Source organism: Moschus berezovskii, chromosome 8 (assembly GCF_049115385.1).
Source record: "Moschus berezovskii isolate FMDL1 chromosome 8, NW_MosBer_1.0, whole genome shotgun sequence".
In the NCBI taxonomy this organism is placed as follows: domain Eukaryota; kingdom Metazoa; phylum Chordata; class Mammalia; order Artiodactyla; family Moschidae; genus Moschus; species Moschus berezovskii.
Window position 1 is genome coordinate 107,216,517 of NC_142467.1, and position 22,108 is coordinate 107,238,624.

General features: G+C 46.4%; 1 protein-coding gene, 1 non-coding gene and 1 pseudogene across 2 annotated transcripts in view; all 3 read left to right on the top strand.

The window, feature by feature from the left end:
• PGPEP1 (pyroglutamyl-peptidase I) overlaps positions 1–22,108 on the top strand; it is a 36,495-nt gene that overhangs the window by 5,059 nt on the left and 9,328 nt on the right. Inside the window, 1 exon segment of the mRNA XM_055430702.2 lies at positions 17,215–17,331. Within this exon segment, the coding sequence (XP_055286677.2) occupies positions 17,215–17,331 (117 nt within the window).
• LOC129559637 (U6 spliceosomal RNA) lies at positions 6,056–6,162 on the top strand. Its single transcript, XR_008686589.1, has one exon. It is a non-coding gene; the product is annotated as a U6 spliceosomal RNA (small nuclear RNA).
• LOC148777188 (coiled-coil-helix-coiled-coil-helix domain-containing protein 2 pseudogene) lies at positions 7,478–13,913 on the top strand (annotated as a pseudogene).

Here is a 22,108-nt window from a genome sequence, read left to right on the forward strand (position 1 = left end):
TCAGCACCTCAGGCAGGAGGGGAGTGCATTTCCCAAGTGTCACATCTCCTCGCAGGTCTTGGGTGGTTAGCGTGGGATGCTGGCTGTGGCTGTGTCTCTCCCTAGGAGGCTCAGATGGGTGTCAAGGGCTGGGACCCCTTAGCTTGGGGATGTCTGGAGCCTTCCCTGACAAGGAGGAACTGGGTCACAGGTCCTAGTGATGTCACGGGACAATTACTCCCACAGTAAGTCTAGACAGACCTGCTAAGGATATTAACCAGGGAACAAAGGGGGTCTTTGTTGTGGGGTCAAGGGAATCAGTCAGACGCGGCCGAGCAGCGGGGTCTTGTGAGGTAGATGTGGTGTAGACAATGTGTTGTCTGGGGCGCCCAAGTCCCTTTCCGTTCACGGTATGTGCCTGGCTGACTCGGGGTGCACTGCTACCCTCCCCGCCAGGAGAACCCTCCAGACCTTTTGGAGCAGAAAGTATTCAGAGGCCAAGAATTTAGCTTTTCCTAACTTTTCCTAACTTCAGATGAAAAGTGTAGCTATTCCTCTCCCACCCTTGCCCTTCTTAAAATTGGGGAATCATTTGTGTAAAGTCATGTGCCCATGTCTTCAATGCCCCCATCACTTTGGTGAAAAGTACTTATACCTAGGACTTCCCTGATGGTCCAATGGTTAAGACACTGCGCTTCCACTGCAGGGGACTTGGCTTCAATTCCTGGCCAGGAAGATCCCCATATACCGTGCTGTGTGGCAAAAAAATTAAAATAATAAAGTATCTATGCCCATGTCACTAATGCTTTGAGCAAGATAGTTGTTTGATTCCCATCAACCCAGAACACTGTTTCCTGCTCAGTACCCTCCCCCTGCCCCATCTCCTCACCCTGCCCTGTAGGCAGCTGCTTCCTGAGCTCTGTCACCACAGATGGGTGTTGCCTGCTCTCAAGCTGCAAGCAAAGGAGGTGGTCCGTGCAGCAGGCTCCGTGGTCCTCTCGCACTGGCTGCTTTTGCTCAGCCTGCACTGGTGTGTCTGTGGGGGCAGGGACAGCTGTCTTCTCTCCAGAATCCCCCCCTTCCCCTTGGCACTGGCACTGGGGCCTTCAGAGTTTGTTCCCCAAGAATAAAGCAGCAAGGATGCCCCTCTCAGGGCCTTTGATGAGCATGTGGATGCCTCTCTGGGGATGCTGGCCAGGTGAGGTGGTGTATCTTCAATGATGATTTTCTTTCCTTTTTAAATTTCAGCTGCGCTGGGTCTTCGCTGCAGTGAGGAGGCTTCTCTAGTTTCAGCGCAGGGGCTTAGTTGCCCTGAGGCATGTGGAATCTAGTTCCCCAACCGGGGATCAGAGCCTTGCTTTGGAAGGCAATTCTGAACCACTGGACCAGCAGGGAAGTCCCAGGGATGGTTTTCTTAGTTTATTTTACCCCCAGCTGGGGAGGGGTAGGTGGGGACCCAGAGGAGATGAGGAGAAAAGGTTAGAACAAGAAGGTGACCCACTCCGCGACACCCTGCTGGCACCAGGCGGGCTTTGAATCACCAGCAGTCGTTCCCACTAATGCTCGGTAAACACCACCCAGTGGGAGTGACCCTTGAGTTCCTCTGTGTGGATGAGGGTGATCAGCATGCAGGAACCAGTCTGCTAGGTGAAGGGAGAGGGGCAAAGAGAGGAGCCATAGGGTGGGGCTGCTGCGTGTCTGTCCGGCACATCACATCATGGTGGCCACTGAGAGGGTTCCTGTGCCCTCTAGAGTTTCCCTGGCTGGGTTCCTCACCGAGTCAGCAGCATCTTCGGTCTCCCAGCCCCCCACCCACCAGCTGACTTGCCCGCACATTGGGTGGCCTGTCGCGTGGACAGCAGTCTCGCTTTGAGGACAAGTCCCCAAGCGAAACTCTAAATGAATAAAGGTAATCCTTTGAAGTCCTCACTTAACCTGGGGGATGGATTTTTTCCTTTAGGATCCTTTTAAAAAATTATTTATTTTCGGCCGCACTGGGTCCTCTTTGCTGCGCGTGGGCTTTCTCTGGTTGTGGAGAGTGGGGCGCCCTGCTGGCTGTGGTGTGCGGGCCTCTCACTGCAGTGCTTCTCTTGTCGCCAAGCACAGGCTCTCGGGCTCAGTCTTCAGTAGTCACGGCACACGGGCTTAGTTGCTCTGCTCCATGTGGATTCTTCCCAGACCAGGGATTGAACTGGTGTCCCCTGCATTGGCAGGCGGATTCTTTCTTAACCATGGGACCACCAGGGAAGTCGTGGATTTTTTAAATTACTGGCCTTTCATCTTTTGTTGCCAGAAAGGGCTGCCAGGTCCATTTCTGCAAAAAAAAGCCAGAGAGGGGACAGGAAAATTTCAAGCTGTAAGGGGCAGGAAGGTAAGGAAAAATAAGGTTGTTGTTGACAGGATATAAAGATAGATGAAATTACTTACCTTATGTTGAGAGAAGGTCTTTGCTGGAGATTTCTCCTCTCAGCAGTGGTGGGAGAGAAAGCCATCTTTAACCCCATTCATTAAAAAAAAAATTATTTTTTGACAGGTTATAAGGATAGTGCAAAGAAGTCTTTTCACACCCAGAGTCCCCAAATGTTAACATTACATTGCATTTCTCTATAGATAATTCAACCCACTCCAGTATTCTTGCCTGGAAAATCCCATGGACAGAGGAGCCTGGTAGGCACAAAGAGTCAGACACGACTGAGCGACTTCACTTTCACTTTCATGCACTGGAGAAGGAAATGGCAACCCACTCCAGTGTTCTTGCCTGGAGAATCCCAGGGACGGGGGAGCCTGGTGGGCTGCCGTCTATGGGGTCGCACAGAGTCGGACACGACTGAAGCGACTTAGCAGCAGCAGCATGGATAATTAGGGGCTTCCCAGGTGGCTCAGTGGTAAAGAATCTGTCTACCTATGTAGGAGACTTGGGTTAGATCCTTGGGTTGGAAAGATCCCTTGGAGAATGAAATGGCAACCCACTCCAGTATTCTTGCTTGAAAAATTCTGTGGACAGAGGAGCCTGGCAGGCTACAGTCCACGGGGTCACACAGAGTTAGACATGACTAAGCACATAGATAAATAGGTTAGGTAGATAAATATAGTTTAAAATATTTTCTTACTGCTAAGTAATTTTTTAAGTTGTGGTAAAATACATATAACATAAACTTTACCACATTAACTGTTATTAAGTGTGCAGTTCAGTGGCATTAAGTACATTCACATTGTTTTGCATCCATCACCATCATTCATTTCCAGAACTTTTTCATCTTCCATATTGAAACTCCGTTGCCATTAAACCCTAACTCCCCATTCTCCCCTCTCCCCACAGCCCCTGGCAGCTATCATTGTACTTTCTGTCGCTAAGACTCTGACTACACTAGGGACTTCATATAAGTTGAACAATCCAGTTCTTTCCTTTTGTGTCTGGCTTATTTCATTTAGCGTAATGTTTTCAAGGTTCACGCATACAGTAACGTGTCAGAATTTCCTTCCTCTTTAAGGCTGATTAATAGTCCATTGCATGTATATACCACATTTTGCTTGTCCGTTAATGGGTCAGTAGACACTCGGGTTGCTTCTAAATTTTAGCTCCTGTGAGTAACACAGCTATGAACATGAACAGGGGGTACCTCTTCAAGACCCTGCCTTCAGTTTCCGTGGGCACACACCCTGAAGTGGCATGGTTGCATCACAAGACAATTCTGTGTTTCATGCTTCGTGTTATTTAGGAGTCAGTTGCAGACACGAGACCCCTCTATCTTTAAATATGTCACTGTGTATTTCCTCAAACACAACCTCAGCACAGTGATAGAAATCAGACTCCTTGAACACTGATACAATTCTATAATATACAGTTCTGATTCAGATTTTGCCCACCATCCTATTAAAATTCTTCATGGCAAAAGAGAATTCTGGATTGTGCATAGGGTTCAGTCGTCCCATTTCTTTAATCCCTTGTGATCTGGAAAGTTCCTCAGTCTTCCTTTGGGTCTCACGGATGATGTTGTTGGCTAAGAATGTCCCTCGGGGTGGTGTTTCCTCAAGACTAGACCAGAGGCTGTGTGTTTGGGGCAAGAATCCCACAGAAGTGATGTTGTGTCCTTCTGCAAGGATGGTATCAGGAGGCCCTGGATATTCTGATGACTTGTTACAGGTGAGAGCTGATGGGTTTATTCTCTGCAAAGTTACTTTCTTGCCCTTTGTAATGAAAAAGTATCCCATAGAGAGTTACATCGAGATCATATTAGGATCTCCTGGGGAGTCTCACCTCAATTAGTTATTATTTTCCTATGATGGTTACCAAATGATGGTTTTCTAATTCCTTCTTTCCTTTGATACTTTTTAAGGCTTTCTACTGGAAGTGTATTTGTATCTGTGTGAATTCATGGGTACTGACTGTCCTTCACAGATGATAATCTCTTACTCTCTTAATTTTTAAAATTATTTTTTCTTTGACTATGCCCCGTCTTAATTGCGGCACATGGATCTTTGTTGCAGTATGCAGGATTTTTAGTTGTGGCAAACAGGATCTAGTGCCCTGACCAGGGATGGAACCTGAGCCTCCTGCATTTGGAGCACAGAGTCTTAACCACTGGATCACCAGGGAAGTCCCTCTCAATGTTTTAAAAATTTTTTATTTTATACTGGATTAGAATTGATTGACAGTGTGTTAGTTTCTGGTGTACAGCAAACTGATTCAGTTATATATATATATATATATATATATATACACACTCTTTTCCAGATTCTTTTCTTACTGTCTTAATTTTGATGTTCAAATTGTCCCACATTTGGCCCAGGGCAGCCTGTTCAGGCTGGCTGCTGTGTCTGTAGTCCATGTCCCTATCATTCTTGTGTTGTGTTATGTCGCTTCAGTCGTGTCCAACTCTTTTCGACCCCGTGGACTGTAGCCCACCAGGCTCCTCTGACCATGGGATTTTCTAGGCGAGCATACTGGAGTGGCTGCCATTTCCTCCTCCAGGGGATCCTCCTCATCCAGGGACTGAACCCGAGTCTCTTACATCGCCTACATTCTCAGGTGGGTTCTTTACCACTAGTGCCACCTGGGAAGCCCATTATTTTTGAGCGCTTTCTTCTTTTTTTGGTTCCATGCCCAGTTTTTGAAAATACACTTTTTTTCTAAAATAATAATTTATTTAATCTATTTTTGGCTGCACTGGGTCTTCATTGCTGCATGCAGGTTTCTCACTGTGATGGCTTCTCTTGTTGCAGAGCACAGGTTCAGTAGTTGTCACATACAGGTTTCTTTGCTCTGGGGCATGTGGAATCTTCCTGGACCAGGGATTGAACCTGTGTCCCCTGCACCAGGATTGTGGAGTCTTTAGTCACTGGACCACCAGTGAAGTCCCTGGAAATACATATTTAATTTCCCAGTAATTTTAGATTTACTGATTTCTGCCTGAGTGTTGCATGTCAGATGCTTTATGTGCTTTTTTAAAATTGAGATATAATCATGTACCATAAATTTCACCCTCTTAAAGTGTATAATTCAGTGATTTATTGATTATAGTCACAGAGTTTTACAACCGTCACCTCTAAGTCCAAGACGTTTTCATCATTCAGACAATGCCTCTTACCCATTGTGCATCACGCCCATTCCTCCTTTTCCTCGGGTCACCTCTCATTTACCTGCTGTCTCTGTGGATCTGCCATTTCTGGACACTTCATGAAAATGGACTCACACAAGATGTGGCCTTTCACGCCTCCTCTCATGCAATCCAAACAGTTTTGAGACCCATTCCTGTTGTAGCATGAATCGGTGCCTCACTCCTTTTCATGGCTGAGTAATATTTCACGGTGTGGATGAGATCGTGTTTCATTGATTTGTTCACCTGTTGGTGGCCATGTGGGTTATCTCTGCCTTTGGGTTATAGGAGTAATGCTGGATGGATGTTCACATACAAGTGTTTGTGTGGACGAGGGTCTTCGTGTATCTTAGGTGTGTATGTTTGTATCAGAAGGGAAACTACTGGGTCATATCATAACTCCAGGTCCACCTTCATGCTCCCCCTGCCCCATCCCTGAAATGAGCCACCTCTCCAAGAAAGCCTTCACCCTTGTAGTGGAGCTCGCTTCTGTAGCACATAGACTAAAATTGGAATGATACAGAGAAGATTAGCGTGGCCTCCACCCAAGGATAACAGGCACATTCATTAAGCGCTCCATACTCTTAGCATCAACGTATGTCCGCTACCGTGTGTAAAGCAGACAGCGAGGGGGAAGTCCCTGTGTCACACAGGGAGCTCTGTCCACTGCTCTGCAATGACCTCGAGGGGTGAGATGGGCGAGGGCTGCGAGGGAGGCTCAAGAGGGAGGGCACATGTGTGTATGTATGGCTGACTCACATCGATGCTGGCAGGAGGCAACACAACAGTGTAAAGCATAATGAAATCCCCCAATTAAAAATTTAAAAAAATCATACATCGGGGAGCTGGGTGTGCTCACTGCTACTAGGATGTCATTGTTTCTGAGCTCTGTCAATGGACAGAGCCGGAAAGTGGAGGTGTGTACATTCATACCCACTCACCCGCCCCTGCGCCTCTTTGTTTAAAAAAAAAAGCCACTTTTTATTTTATATTGGAGTACAGTTGATTAGGGCTTCCCTGGTGGCTCAGTGGTAAAGAATCTGCCTGGCGATGCAGAAAACGTAGGTTCGATCCCTGGGTTGGAAAGATCCCTTGGATAAGGAAAGGCAACCCACTCCAGTATTCTTGATGGGGAAATCCCACAGACAGAGGAGCCTGGCGGGCTGGAGTCCATGGGGTCGCAGAACTGGACACAACTGAGCAACTAAACACCACCACCACCAACGTAGTTGATTAACGATTGGTTTCAGGTGTCCTGCAAAGTGGCTTAGTTATACATAGATCTACTTTTTTTCAAATTCTTTCCTCATTTAGGTTGTTATATAATATGGAGTAAAGTTCCCTGTGCTATACAGTAGGTCCTTGTTGGTTATCCATTTTAAAAATAGTGGTATTTTGAGAGCGCCCAAACTCACATCCATTTCTGTATCAAAACCCTGAAAATTGGCACGGATACCTCCAAATTGGATCCAGCATCACAGACATATAGCTCCTTCTTCCGACAGTGTGGACCTACCCCCCACCCCATGATCCCCAGTGTGTTCACTTCTTTGATCAATCCTAGAATAAACAGAAAGGAACTTCAGAATTGCTAACCCACACTTCCCCCAAAGAAAACCTACTCACTAGAATTTAGTATTTAGTGATGGTTCTTTTTGTCTTTAACCTGAGGGCAGAGTCCAAACATGTTCAAAAAAATTACTTCAGTTAGTTTTTTATTTATTTATTTATTTTTAGTAGAAATATAGTTGATTTACAATGTTGTGTTAGTTGTATAGCAAAATTATATATATATACATATACAATATTATATACATGTATATATTATTTTTCAAATTATTTTCCATTATAGTTTATTACAAGATATTGACTATAGTTTCCTGTGCTATACAGTGGGACTTTGTTGTTTATCTACTTGAGTTAGTTTTCTTTTTTTTTTAACTTGAGTTAATTTTTAAAGGAATAACTTGAAAATACTTTTGGGGGAAGAGAGAAGTGCTTTAAATTATTTTTGAAATATTTCTTTTATGAAAAGTATACGCACACTGTATATAAGGCAATCGTGAAATTATGGTGGCCACGTCTTTAATAATGCACAACTGGTCAACTAAGCACACGTCTTTAATATAATGTATTTTATATTAAAGTTACCCTGTAACTCATGGGTATTGTCACCTAGTATTTGTGTGTGTGTGTGTGTGTGCGTGCTCAGTCACTCAGTCGTGTCTGACTCTTTGTGACCCCATGGACTGTAGCCCGCCAGGTTCCTCTGTCCTTGGAATTTCCCAGGAAAGAATACTGGAGGGGGCTGCCATTTCCTTCTCCAGGGGATCTTCCCGACATAGGGATCAAACCCATAATTCTTGTGTCTCCTGCATTGGCAGGTGGACTCTTTACCACTGTGCCACCTGGGCACCTAGGGATAAGGCTAAATTTATTTAAGGGAAAAAAATTAAATGATTGAGCTTGAGGAAAATATTAAGTAGTATTAGCTCCACTGGGGAAAAGGAACTGAACATGATGGACTGTCCAGCCTGAAGCCTGGGCAAAGGTGTACTGTGCTCTGAACTCATGACTTTCAGGGAAATTCACATTTCTTGAAAAGTTTGTACATCCCCATTTCCCCTACATGTTCAAGATCCTGATAAAGGGATGCAATTCATCATTTAAGGAAACTGAGGAGGACTCCACACTGGGTGCCTTCACATGTCTGGGTCCTTCCTGTTGGGAGAGTGAAATTCCTGCAAATCGTGAGTGTGTGGAGGGCTTGGAAGTGGATATTTACTCTGCGGTGGCAGTCTATCCCTCAGTCGTGTCTGACTCTTTGTGACCCCATGGCTCCTCTGTCCCTGGGATTTCCCAGGCAAGATTACTGGAGGGGGTTGCCATGCCCTCCTCCAGGGGTTCTTCCTGACCCAGGGATCAAACCTGGGACCCCTGCGTTGCAGATGGATTCTTTACTAACTGAGCCACCAGGGAAGCCCATTTACTCTGTAGATTTCATTTTGTTTATTTGGCCATGCTGTGCGGCATGTGGGACCTTAGTTCCCCCTCGCCCCCTGCAGTGGAAGCTCGGAGTCTTCACCACTGGACAGCCAGGGAAGTCCCATCCTGTGTAGATTTTAGATTTTTCCATTGAGATTGAGAGAAAAAGCAGGAAGGAATTCCAGAAAGTTCTGGAGGATTTATAATTGGAATCTAATAGTTCTCAGCTTTCAACAAATGAAGTATAGTTGGTAAAGAGCCAAATTCGAAATCTCCAACGTGGAGAGTCCGGTGCGCAGGGAACAGCTCACAGGGAATCATGTGCTAAAATCCCATAGTTAGGAAAAGAGGCCTGATGGAAGCTGTTTGTCTTCCTGATAACAAGTGCCTGAGAGTCCTTGGTGTCAGCACTTCAGCAGATGTCTTTAGTGTCCCTGCTCAGTAAGGTGATTGGTACAGACTGTAGCTTCCGGCTTTTTCTTTTTCAAATTGCAGTAAAATATACATAACATAAAATTTGCCATTTGAACCGTTTGCAGGTGTACAAATCAGTGGCACTAAGTCTGTTCACACGGTTGTGTAGCCATCCTTACCATGGGCTTTCCAGGTGGCGCTACTGGGAAAGAACCTGCCCGCCACTGCAGAACACTCCAGAGATGCAGGTTTGATCTTCCCTGGTTGGGAAAGATCCCCTGGAGGAGGAAATGGTACCCCACTCCAGTATCCTTGCCTGGGAAATCCCATTGGCAGAGGAGCCTGGCAGGCTACAGTCCATGGGGTAGCAAGAGTCAGACAGGACTGAGCACCACACCATCACCACCATTCATCTCCAGAACTTTTTCATCTTCACAGCTGGAACCCTGCCCACATTAAACACTCATTCCCCATCTTCCCCTCGCCCCAGTCTCTGACACCCATCATTTCAAATACTTTCTGTCTCTATGACTCTGACTGCTCTGTGCAGGCTCAGCTGCTTCAGTCATGCCTGACTCTTTGCAACCCCATGAACTGTACTATGACATTCTCCAGGCAAGAATACTGGGATAGGTTTCTATTTCCTACTCCAGGGGATCTTCCTGATTCAGGGATTGATCCCAGGTCTCCCTCACTGCAGGCAGGTTCTTTACCATCTGAGCCACCTGGGAAGCCCTAGGTGGCTCACATGGTAATAGGGACCTCATGTAAGTGAAATCATTCCGTTTTTGTCCTTTTGTGTCTGGTTTCTTTCATTCAGAGTAATTTTTTCTTTTTCTTCTCTCTGGTCATTCCCCATGGCATGTGGGATCCTTATTCCCTGACCAGGGATCAAATCTGGGCCCTCTGCATTGGAAGCATGGAATCTTAGCCACTGGACCACCAGAGAAGTCCCTGGTTTTTTTTTTTAAAGGAAACACATTAATGTTTTAAAATATAATTTAACATGGTTTGAGCCCTTTTCAGCACTAGGCCTTTCATGTGTATTGTTTTATTATTATTTTTCCCCTATGATATGGGTACCACTGTTCATCCATTTACAGATGAGGGAACTAAAGTACTCAGAGTGGGAGTGACTTGCCTGGAGTCACCCAGCCAGGAAGCAGGGGGAGGGGAGGGAGAACAAAACCAGGTCCCCTGGCTCTGGAGGCTCTGCCCCAACTCCCACCCTCCACCATCTGTGCAATGAAGAGCTGCTTTTCCTTTCTTAAAAAAAAAAATTGAGATGAACTTACATAATATAAAATTAACCCTTTTAAAGTATACAAACCAGGGGCATTTATTACATTCACCTTGCTGTCCAACCACTGCCTCTAATTCCAGGATGTTTTTTATCATCCAGAGAGGGAATGCTGTCCCCATTAGCAGTCACTCCCCATCCCTAGGCCCCAAACCCCTGGCCACCACTGATCTGCTTTCTGTCTCTCTGGATTTGCCTGCCCTGGATGTTTCGAGTAAGTGGAATCGTGTAACACGTGAGCTTTTGCGTCTGCCTTCTCTCACACAGCATGGTTCTCAGAGTTCATCCATGGTTTAGCTTGAGTCCGTGTTTCCTTCCCTTTCATGGCTCAGTAAAATTCCACTATGTGGATGGACTGTGTTTTGTTTACATCCTTTTATCCGTTAATGAACACTCAGGCTGTTTCTGCCTTTCAGCTGTTGTGAGTAGGGAGGCTCCTTTTATTTTATTTTTAATGTTTGTTTATTTAGCTCTGCCAAGTCTTAGTTGTGGCCATGGGACCCAGATCTAGCTCCTGCTCAAGGGTCAGATTCGGGCCCCACTGCACTGGGAGTGCACAGTCTTAGCCACCGCACCACCGGGGAAGTCCTGAGGCTACTTTTTTTAAAAAAATTATTTATTCTTAATTGGAGGATAATTGCTTTACAAGATTGTGTTGGTTTCTGCCATCCATCAGCACGGATCACCCATAGGTATATATATGTCCCCTCCCTCTCGAACCTCCCTTCAACCTCCCACCCCAGCCCACCCCTCTAGATTGTCACAGGGCACTGGTTTGAGCTCCCTGAGTCACACAGAAAGCTCCCACTGGCTGGCTGCTTTACATACAGTAGTGTGTGTGTTTCCATGCTGCTCTCAAGTCCTCCCGCCCGCTCCTTCCCCCGCTGCGTCCACAGGTCTGTTCTCTGTGTCTGCGTCTCCACTGCTGCCCTGCAAGTAGGGTCATCAGTACCATCTTTCTAGGTTATGGAATATATACACATTAATATATGATATTTGTCTTTCTCTTTCTGACTTACTTCACTCTGTATAATAGGCTTAAGGTTCATCCACCTCATTAGAACTGACTCAGAGGTGTTCCTTTTTAGGGCTGAGTAATATTCCATTGTGTATATGTACCACAGCTTCTTTATCCATTTACCTGTCGATGGCCATCTAGGCTGCTTCTATGTCCTAGCTATTGTAAACAGTGCAGCAGTGAACACTGGAGTACATGTGTCTTTTTCAAGTATGGTTTCCTCAGGATTTATGACCAGTTGTGGGATTTCTGGGTCACATGGATGAGGCTACTTTTAGATGTAAGAAAGGATAAAAAGGAAAGAAAGGTCTTAGCCAACAGCGAGTCCAAACCCATTTACATTTAAGGAGAGCAAGTCACCCTCAGGAGCACCAAGTACTTGCCTAGGCTCGGCTAGATCTGTGCTTGTTCTCAGCCCATGCTTGAGCTCGGAGAAGGCAATGGCACCCCACTCCAGTACTCTTGCCTGGAAAATCCCATGGACGGAGGAGCCTGGTGGGCTGCAGTCCATGGGGTCGCTAAGAGTCGGACACAACTGAGCGACTTCACTTTCACTTTTCACTTTCATGCATTGGAGAAGGGAATGGCAACCCACTCCAGTGTTCTTGCCTGGAGAATTCCATGGACAGAGGAGGGGCAATTCAGGAGAGGAGATGAGGTTTGGTCTCCAATCAACTTGCCCAACAAAACCTGTGCTGTGCTGTGCATAGTCATTCAGTCATGTCTGACTCTTTGTGACCCCATAGACTGTAGTCCACCAGACTCCTCTGTCCATGCGATTCTCCAGGCAGGAATACTAGAGTGGGCTTAGCAGTGCAGTCAAGATGCCTCGTGGAAGCCAAGGCCACACTTCCTGCATGGCCCCTCCTGCCAGCCTCAGATGAGAGCAGCGTGCAGGCCAGTGCCCACAGCTCAGCCACCAGCAGCAGCTCCCCCGTCTGCCGCTGGCTCCCCTGCTGCTGCTTCCCAGCAGTCAGGTCTGATGGCCCAGCTGGCAACCACTGCTGCCGGCATGGCTGTGGGTTCTGCCGTGGGCCACACTCTGGGTCACACCATCACGGGGGGCTTCAGTGGAGGAAGCAGTGCTGAGCTCTCAAGGCCTGAGTCACTTAGCAGGAGCCTCAGGGAACCCAGCCAGCACAGCTGCAGCAGAATGGCCCCTGCTTCTATGAGGCGAAACAGTTTTTAGAGTGTGCACAGAGCCAGGGTGATCTTAAACCTTGCAAGGGTTTCGCTGAGGTGCTGAAACAGTGCAAACTGGCCAACAGATTAGCTTAATCAAGAAGTGCCAATTGAAGACATGAAAAATCACCTCTCATGACCATGTTGATTTAGCAATTAAAGTAAAATTAATAGTGAAGATATGAAGTGTGAGACCATCTGTTAAACTTCTCCTTAACCATTATTAGCTTTTGTGCTTCAGGATTGCAGTGGAAGAGGGCGTTGTCACTATATAGAAGAGTTTGGGGTTTGGCAGAAGAAGCAGTTGTGGCCTCTTAAACGTGCTTTTCTGATGTTATTGTTTGTGAACTAATTAGAATAAAGTGATTTGCTTTCTAAAAAAAATACTAGAGTGGATTGCCATGCCCTCCTCCAGGGAATCTTCCCAACCCAGGGATCAAACCCTGGTCTCCCTCATTACAGGCAGATTCTTTACCATCTCTGAGCCACCAGGGAAGCCCAAACAAAACTTGGGTGTATCCAATAAGCCTCAAGCAAAGTGGTCTGTAAAGTCTTTTTTTTGTTTTTTTGCCCACACCAAGCAGCATGTGGAATCTTAGTTCCCGAACCAAAGATTGAACCCAAGCCCCCTTCAGTGGAAGCACAGGGTTTTAACCCCTGGACCTCCAGGGAAATCCCAAATCTTGTTATTTTTAATGTGTGGCCATTCAGAATAATTGCCTTGGGTGTGCAGTGTGCAGAAACAGGGTGAATATTGATAAAATCATGGGAATGGGAACAGGGAGCACAGAGCTAAAACTTCCAGCTCTTCTCAGGGGTTCGATGGAATAAAAAACAGTATGTTCAGGTAGAGATCGTGGCTGTCTGCCAGGAGCACCAGGCCTGTCTCATCTCTGGATGTGCAAACCTTTCAGGAAAATCCCCCCTGATTCCCACCTCCACAGGCGGGGAGTTGAGAGGACGAGGGAGCATGAAGAATAAAAGTATTAGTGACCAAGAAAAATGACTGTGCAAGAAATTACATATCTTACAAAGTTTTCTTGTTAGTGTGTTTTAAAATAAATTTCACATAAAATATAACCCCCTGGCCCCCAGGCATCTACCCACCAGTGTCTGCAGCTCACCGTGCACCACGTTTGCATTCTGCCCTCATCTCTCTGGCTGTGAAATTTCTTGGGGGGCTCCTCCTGATCTTACACATCACTGGGCTTGGCAAGAGGGTTGGGGTCCTAGTTCCTGGTGTTGGCATTTGAGACTCCCCCCACTACCCTCCAGATGTCCTTGTCTCCAGTTGACCTTGACACACCGTCTTTGGGGAGCAATTTGGAGTTATTTATCACTGAGGGGGAGCTTCCCAGGTGATGCTAGTGGTACTGTAAAGAACCTGCCTGTCAACGCAGGAGACCTAAGAGATGTGGGTTCGATTGGGTTGGGAGGATCCCCTGGAGGAGGGCATGGCAACCCACTCCAGCTTGCCTGGAGAATCCCATGGACAGAGGAGCCTGGAGGCCTACAGTCTATGGGATCTCAAAGAGTCGGACACGACTGAGGTGACTTCACACACATCAGTGAGGAGAGACCCGCCTTTCCTGGACACACTCTAGAGCAACTGCAGTCGATGGGGCAGGGAGTTGGAATAGTGTGGGTAGCAAGGTCAAGGTGACTGGAGAAGGAAATCCTGCAGCCGCTGCAGGAGAGGCAAGAACTCACCTCTGGGATCTTCCCCTGGTGCTCCTGGAACCGTTCACCTCTGACTGGGGCTTGAACCCATGTGCTGCAACTTGAATCAGGCCAGAACTCATGGTCTTCCAACTGAGATCACAACACCTGGTTTTAAGGATTTAACGAAGCTCAGGTTCTTGAAGTCTCATCACAGAAAGAATTCAGTGAGAGACAAAGTGAGGCAGGATGTAGCTTTATTAATACAGGATGCTTGGAAGAGATGCAAGCAGGCAAGCGAGGGAGCTTTGCCCTGAGGATTAACTGGGCTACAATTTTATAGTCAAAGGAAAGGGGGAGGGGAAGACTGTCTCCCTCGAGTAGATGTGAGGCTTACATCACTAGCTCTTCCTTCATTTCGGGCAGGAGAATATCTGACCCTATAAGGTCAACTCAGAATACTGTGATGCTTCTTCAAATCAGTGGAAGGGTGGTGGGGCTTCCCAGGTGGCACTCAGTTCAATTCAATCGCTTAGTCTTGTCAGGTTTCCCTGTCCATCAGCAACTCCCAGGTGGCGCTAGTGGTAAAGAATCCGCCTACCAATGCCGGAGACTCCAGAGACACTCTTTCAGTCCCTGGGTAAGGAAAATTCCCTGGAGGAGGAAATAGCAACCTACTTTGATATTCTTGCCTGGAAAATTCCATGGGCAGAGGAGCCTGGAGGGCTACAGTCCATGGGGTCACAGAGTCCGACGTGACTGAGTATGTATACATAGATAAAAGGCGGTGGCATTTTTCTTCCACCTAATGGCCTGGGGCATATCTCATGCTTTTATTTTTGGCTTTATAGTTAAGCATGTTGTTTCATTCCACGACATTCCAATAGCTTACATGAGTGATCATTAACTTACAGTAATCTCCCAAAAGTTCCTAGGTTTCCCTCTCTACTCTCTATCCATTGTCCCCTCCTGGAACTTCCATAGTCACCTATATAACTATCCTATCCTGTCCCTACCAGTCCAGTGGTTAGGACGCCACAATTTCACTGCCATGGGCCTGGGTTCGATTCCTGGTCGGGGAACTAAGATCCCAGAAGCCATGTGGCATGGCAAAAAAAAAAAAAAAACATAAAAACTCACCTCTAGTGAATCCCACAAGTGTGAGATATCCAACTCTTTGTGACACTTTGGACCACAGCCCACCAAGCTTCTCTGTCCATGAAATTCTCCAGGCAAGAATATTGGAGTGGGTTGCCATCCACTTCTCCAGGAAAATTTTCTGGGTCTGCAGTGCACTGGACCTTGCGCCAATCTGGGGGAAGAAGCCCAGTCATGAGCCCTGCCACACTGAATCTGAAGAAAACACCTATTTCCCCAGAAAAGTACACCTGTGGTGGCCCATCAGTAGCCCCTTTTCCCAGATATATATCTATATGCATGCGTGTGTGCTCAGTCAATGCCTGACTCTTTGCAACCCCATGGACTGTAGCCCACCAGGCTTCTCTATCCGTGGGATTCTCCAGGCAAGAATACTGGAGTGGGTTGCCATTTCCTCCTCCAGGGGATCTTCCCGACCCAGGGATCGAAACTGCATCTCTTGTGCCTTCTGAATTCGCAGGTGGATTCTTTACCACTGAGCTACCTGGAAAGCCCCATTTATTTATGTAAATATATATATATATATAATATATATGTATATCCATATGTGTATATATGCATATAGCTTTTTTCCATTATGGGTTGTTACGGGATATTGATTATCGTTTTCTGTGCTATACAGTAGGTCCTTATTGTTTGCCTGTTTAATATATAGTAGTTTGTGTATGTTAATCCCAAACTCCTAATTTATCTTTTTCCTTGACACCCCCCTATCCCCTTTGGTAACCATAAGTTTTTATCTATGTCTGTGAGTCTGTTCCTGTTTTGTAAATAAGTTCATTTGTGTAATTTTTTTAGTGTCCAGATAAGTGATAAGGATAATATCACCTATATCATACAAATTTGTATTTCTCTGACTTACTTCACTTAACATAATCTCTAGGTCCATCTACATTGCTGCAAATGACGTTATTTCATTCTTTTTTATGGCTGACTAGTGTTCCATATATATGCATATATAACACACACATCTTTATCCATTCACCTGTTGATGGACATTTGGATTGCTCCTATGTCTTAGCTATTGTGAATAGTGCTGCTATGAACATTGGGGTCATCACAGCCCATTTTTGTTTATAATCCATGATGTTCTTACACCTCTTCATTCCTGAGATGGTTAGAGACTCTCTAATGAGTTGGGTCCATCTGTAAATATGTTGGACCCTGCTATGTACCATGCACCAAAATCATAAATAAAACAGGTATAACAAAGGAAGACCATAATAACAAACAGCAGAAATAACAGTAGTAATGGTAGCCAATATTATTTGAGCACTTATAATATGCTAAGCATTGCAGCATTGCTTGAAACTCTTTAGTGTGAATTAGTTCCTTCAATTATTACAACTGCCTTGTGAAGAAAATACGTCATTATCCCAATTTTACAGACGAGAGAACTGAGTCAAAGAGAGGTTAAGTGACTTCCCCAAGGTCACACATGTGTTTAGTCACTTCAGTCCTGTCTGACTCTTCATGACCCCATGGACTGTAGCCTGCTAAGCTCCCCTGACCATGGGATTCTCCAGGCAAGAATACTGGAGTGGGTTGCCATGCCCTCCTCCAGGGGAATCTTCCCGACCCGGGGATTGAACCTGCGTCTCTTGAGTCTCCTGCTTTGGCAGGCAGGTTCTTTACCACTAATACCACCTGGGAAGTCCAAGGTCACACAGGGAGGGTTCAAATCCAGGAGCCTAGCTTCAGAGGCCACAGCACCGTGCTGCCGCCCACAGAGATGCTGAGAGAATGGGTGGGGAAGGGGCTGAGGGAGGAGCTTTGAGGGATGAGCACGGGCGCCTTCCTGCTCCGCCATGAGTCAGGAGTCCTGCTTGTTTTCTGAGGACAGGTCAGCTTATCCCCAGAGATTGTGTTATCCCTGCAACCTGGACCTAAGACCACAGCATTTCCTCTGCTTTTGCTTTCAGGAGCTGGAGAAACTAGGGCTTGGGGACAGCGTGGATCTTCATGTGTATGAGATTCCAGTGGAGTATCAGACAGTCCAGAGGCTCATCCCTGCCCTGTGGGAGAAGCACAGTCCACAGGTAAGTGGGGCAAAGGTGAGTGGGGTAAAGGTAGGTGCTTCCCTATCAGGATCTGCAGGCGGTTGCCCCAGGCACGGTTGGTTTGTGTGGCTTTGTTCCTGCTCTGATCACATGGTTGATGCCACAGTCTTATCCCCCGCAAGTGCCACACTTTTCTGGGTTACCCTTGGAGGTGAGAGAGGAAAGCAAACATCTGAAACTTCAAAGAGGCTGATTCTGTCCCACTAGAGTTCTGTATCAGTCACAACATGTTTTGTTATAAGTGACAGTCAAAACACACCTCAACCCAGCTCGAGCAGCAACGTTTGTATGCTTCAGGTATAGCTTGATCCAGGTGCTCACCCAATGTCATCGGCCTCCTCTCTTGGCCACTCTGCTTTGCACTTTACTTTTGTTTTGGCAATGATAGGTGGCTGCTGACTGATATCCTCTCAACTCAACCCCTCAGCAAAAAGAGAACACCTGTCTTCCAAATAATTCCCCAAACTCTATAGCTGATTCTCATTGGCCAGCTTGGGTCACAGTCCAGTCCCTGAGCCAATCACTATGGCTGGGGAAGAAGGAACACTGTAATTTGTGAAGCCTGGATCCCACATGCCCATTCTGGTGGCCAGGGGATGGTGTCACATCTCTCCAAACCTCCTAGAATGAGCGGGAGTCAGGGGAGGGGGTGGTGTTTCACAAAGGGAGAATGGCTGTGGGAGGGAGTTGTGGTTTTTAACCACATGTGATGGATTGGAGGCCGGACAAGCAGGATCACACCCTCCTACCTGAGGTAGTTGTGGCCCAGCCAAGACCTTGGGCACGAACTGTGTAGGAACTTGGCTGGTATCTCTGACAAGTGAGGTCCCAATCTCCTATGGGGGCCCCAGTTTTCCACTCTAGCCTGTTATTTCAGATTCTCCAGGGCTGGCTAGAGGCATCTTCCTTTCTAAGGAGCCCTCTCATTGCCCCTCAGTGGAATTTGCCTGTTTTTACAGAGGCGGGCCTGGAGGCTTAGTGAGAATTGGCTGAAGTTTCTTTGAATGAGCTTTTTCCTCTACTGTGTCAATGCAGCCCTGCCTTATTCTAGTTAAAAAGAAAACCTCATGCATGAAAATGTTTTTAGGAAACTTCTCACCGTACAGAAAGGCTTCCACATGCCTCAGTTTCCTTCTGTGACAGGTAGAAATAATAATAGTCAAGATTCAACCCAGCACAGATCAAAAATATTTTTTTAAAAATTCCAGGGAATTTCCTGGTAATCCAGTGGTGAGGACTCTATGCTTCCGCACCCTGGGCTCCATCCCTGGTTGAGGAACTAAGATCCTACAAGCAGTGCAGTGCAGAAAAAAGAAAAATTCCTGAAAGTTCCAAAAGGCAAAATTAGAATTTCCTTGAGCGGGAAGCTGTTTATTTACATAGCGTTTGCAATCTGTTAGGTATTATACGTAATCTGGAGGTGATTTCATGTATACAGGGAGATATAAGTAGGTTATGCAAACACTAGACCATTTTAGATAAGCAACTCGAGCACCCCCAGATGTTGGTATCCAAGGGAGGAGGGGAGGCCTGGAAGCTATCACTGGTGGATACCAAGCCAGGGGGTGACTGTAGTACTGAAATGCTACCACCCAGTTCCGCGTGTGTAGGGGAGTATCCACACACCATGAAATTCCTGGACAGCAGCTGGGCGTCCTACAATTCAGCTCAGTTCTCACACTCCAGGACTTCCCTGGCTCTCTAGTGGTTAAGACTCCACCCTTCCACCACGGGGGTGTGTGGGTTAGATTCCTGGTTAGGGAACTGATCCCACATGCCTCAGGTGTGGCCAAAAATATAAAAAATAAAAAGAATCAAATTCCACAGGTTAAGGACTGCCCTCCAGATTCCAATCTTTTTTTTAAATTGAAGTACAGTTGATTGACAATGTTGTTAATTTCTTCTGTATAGCAAAGTGATTCAGTTACATACACACATACACACACACACACACTTCTTTTTAAAGCTATTCTCCATTATGGTTTATTATAGGATATTGAATATAGACCTTGTTGTTTATGCATTTTTTATAGAATAGTTTGCAGATGGCAGTCTTAAGTCCAGGTTGTTACCTGTGCTTCTGTCCAGTTGACTGTAGATCAGATCCCTTCTTTGGGTTCAGTTAATTTTGCTGAAGTGGCTCACTACTCAGGAACCCATTTACTCACTGGATTACCAGTTTATCATAAGAGCACGTAACTCAGGAATAACCACTCAGATGAAAGAGATGCATAGAGCAAGTATGGGAGGAGGTGTGTAGCGCTTCCACGCCCTCTCTGAGTGCCCCACTCGCCCCAAATCTTCATTTGTTCAGTAAATTAGAAGCTCTCCCAACCCTGTTTTTTAAGCGTTTTATGGAGGCTTCATGACATAGGCATGACTGATTAATTATTTGGCCACTGACATCTGGACTCTACGTCTGGGGCCTCTCCCTTCCTCTGAGGTTTGGGGGACGGGGTTGGAGTTGAAAGTTTCAGTGTTCTAATCATGTGGCTGGTTCCCCTGGCACCTCGCCCCCATACTAAGGTGCTTTCCAGAAGTTATCTCATTGGCCTTCCTTGGTGGCTCGATGGGTAGGAATCTGCCTGCCAGTGCAGGGACACGGGTTTGATCCTTGGTCCAGGAAGATTTCACGTGCGGCAGAGCAACCACTCTCATGCACGCAACCACTGAGGCCCGTGCACCTAGAGCCTGTGCTCCACAAGAGAAGCCAGCGCAGTGAGAAGCCTGAGCTCTGCAGCCAGAGGGTAGCCCCGTCTCTGCAATTAGAGAAAAGGCCCACAGCAGTGAAGGTCCAGTACAACCAGAAATAAGTTAAAAAATTAATTACCTCATTAACAAAACAGGGGATTTCCTTGGCAGTCCAGTGGTTAAGATTTTGCACTTCCCTTGCATGAGGCATGGGTTTGATCCCTGGTCGGGAAACTAAGATCTTGATGCCATGCGACCTCCAAAAAAAGATGACAGGACACCTTTATTGCTTTCATCACTTAGGGGAACTCTAGGGGTTTTAAGAGCTCTGTGCCTGAAATAGTAGACTAAGAACAAATATTTTTTTTAAGATTTTTTTTTTGGATGTAGACCATTTTTAAAAGCTTCATTGAATTTGTTACAGTATGATTTCTGTTTTATGCTTGGCTTTTTGGCCACAAGGCATGTAGGATCTCAGCTCCCTGAACAGGGATCAAACCCGCACCCCCTGCATTGGAAGGCGAAGTCTTAACCACCGGATCGCCGGGGAAGTCCCTATATTTCTTATTATAGATCAGAATATCACCAGTACCAACATCCTGAGTTTGTGGTGGTGATGAGGGAGATGAGGCCAGAAGGGTGATAAACGGTTCCTTAGCCTCCCCCAGGATTTCTCGGCCTCGCTGGGGCCAGAGCCTTCCCTGTGATGGGCCGTGCTGTGCCCTGTAAAGGGCGCTGAGCACCTTACTTGGCCACCACCCATGAGATGCCAGGAGGTCTCTGTCTCCAGTCTGATACCCCGTGATGTCTCCAGATACTGCCAGACCCCTGGTTGAGAACCCCTGGCCTATAATAGGCTCTCAATAATGGTTGACTGGTACCATGGTTGTTGCCATCACTCACATCTTCACACACACGCATCTGCACATACAAATGTGCCCGTCTCCAAGTACTATTTAAGCAGTGTGCTTCACCGTTAGGGCTTTCCGGGTGGCGCGGTGGTAAAGAATCCGCCTGTAGCGCAGGAGATGCAAGAGATGAGGGTTTGATTCCTGGATCGGGAAGATCCCCTGGAGTAGAAAACGGCAACCCACTCCAGTATTCTTGCCTGGAAAATTCCACGGACAGAGGAGCCTGGTGGGCTACAATCTATGGGGTCGAAAAGAGTCGGACGCCACTGAGCAACTGAGCATGCGCTACATGGATTAGCGTGACTGCTATAACAGTTGACTGCCAACAAGGTGTCTTAAAACAGCAGAAATTTATCTGCACACAGTCCTGGGGGGCAGAAGCCCACAATGCCAGCGGAGCTGTGGCTCCCTCTAAAGGCTCTAGGGGAGGATCCTGCCTGTCTCTTCCAGCTCCTGGGGGCTCCATGCATTCCTTGGCTTGCGACTGCATCACTCTATCCTCTGCCACTGTCTTCACATGGCGTTCTCCTTCCCTCTCCCTCTGTCCCTCCTCTGTGTGTCTCTTTTAAGGGCATTGGTCAATGGAGTTCAGGTCCATCCAGATAATCCTGGAGTACTTCATCTTGAGATCCTTTACGTAATTGTGTCTGGCATGATGCCCCTTTTCCCAAATAAGGTCCCAGTCACAATTTCTAGGTGTTAGCACAGGGACATAACCTTTTCTGTGTGTGTGTGATGGTGGCAGAGTCACCACTGAGCCCTGTGAAGTACAGACTACAGCCGCTAGATTGTTTCACATTCACAGGAGATCACCGTGTTATCTGGTGCCCCTGGTTTATGCAGCACCAGGTAACGGTGTTGGTGCCAGGGATCCAGTAGGAGATAAAGCAGCCCAGGAGCTTTTAATCGCACAGGTCATTAAATGTTCTCCCTCAACATTATTTTAATAGCTGGGTAATATTTAGTAATTGATATAACCATTCTTCTATTATTGGGCTTGCTATTCATTTCCATGTTCTTTTCGCATTTTTACAAATTACACTGAAGTGACCTTTGGCAGATTATTATCTCTTTGACTATTTTTAGGTTAGATTCTTAGAAATTATACCTTGCCTTTTGCATCTGGCAGTGTGTCTTGAAGATTATTCCATGCA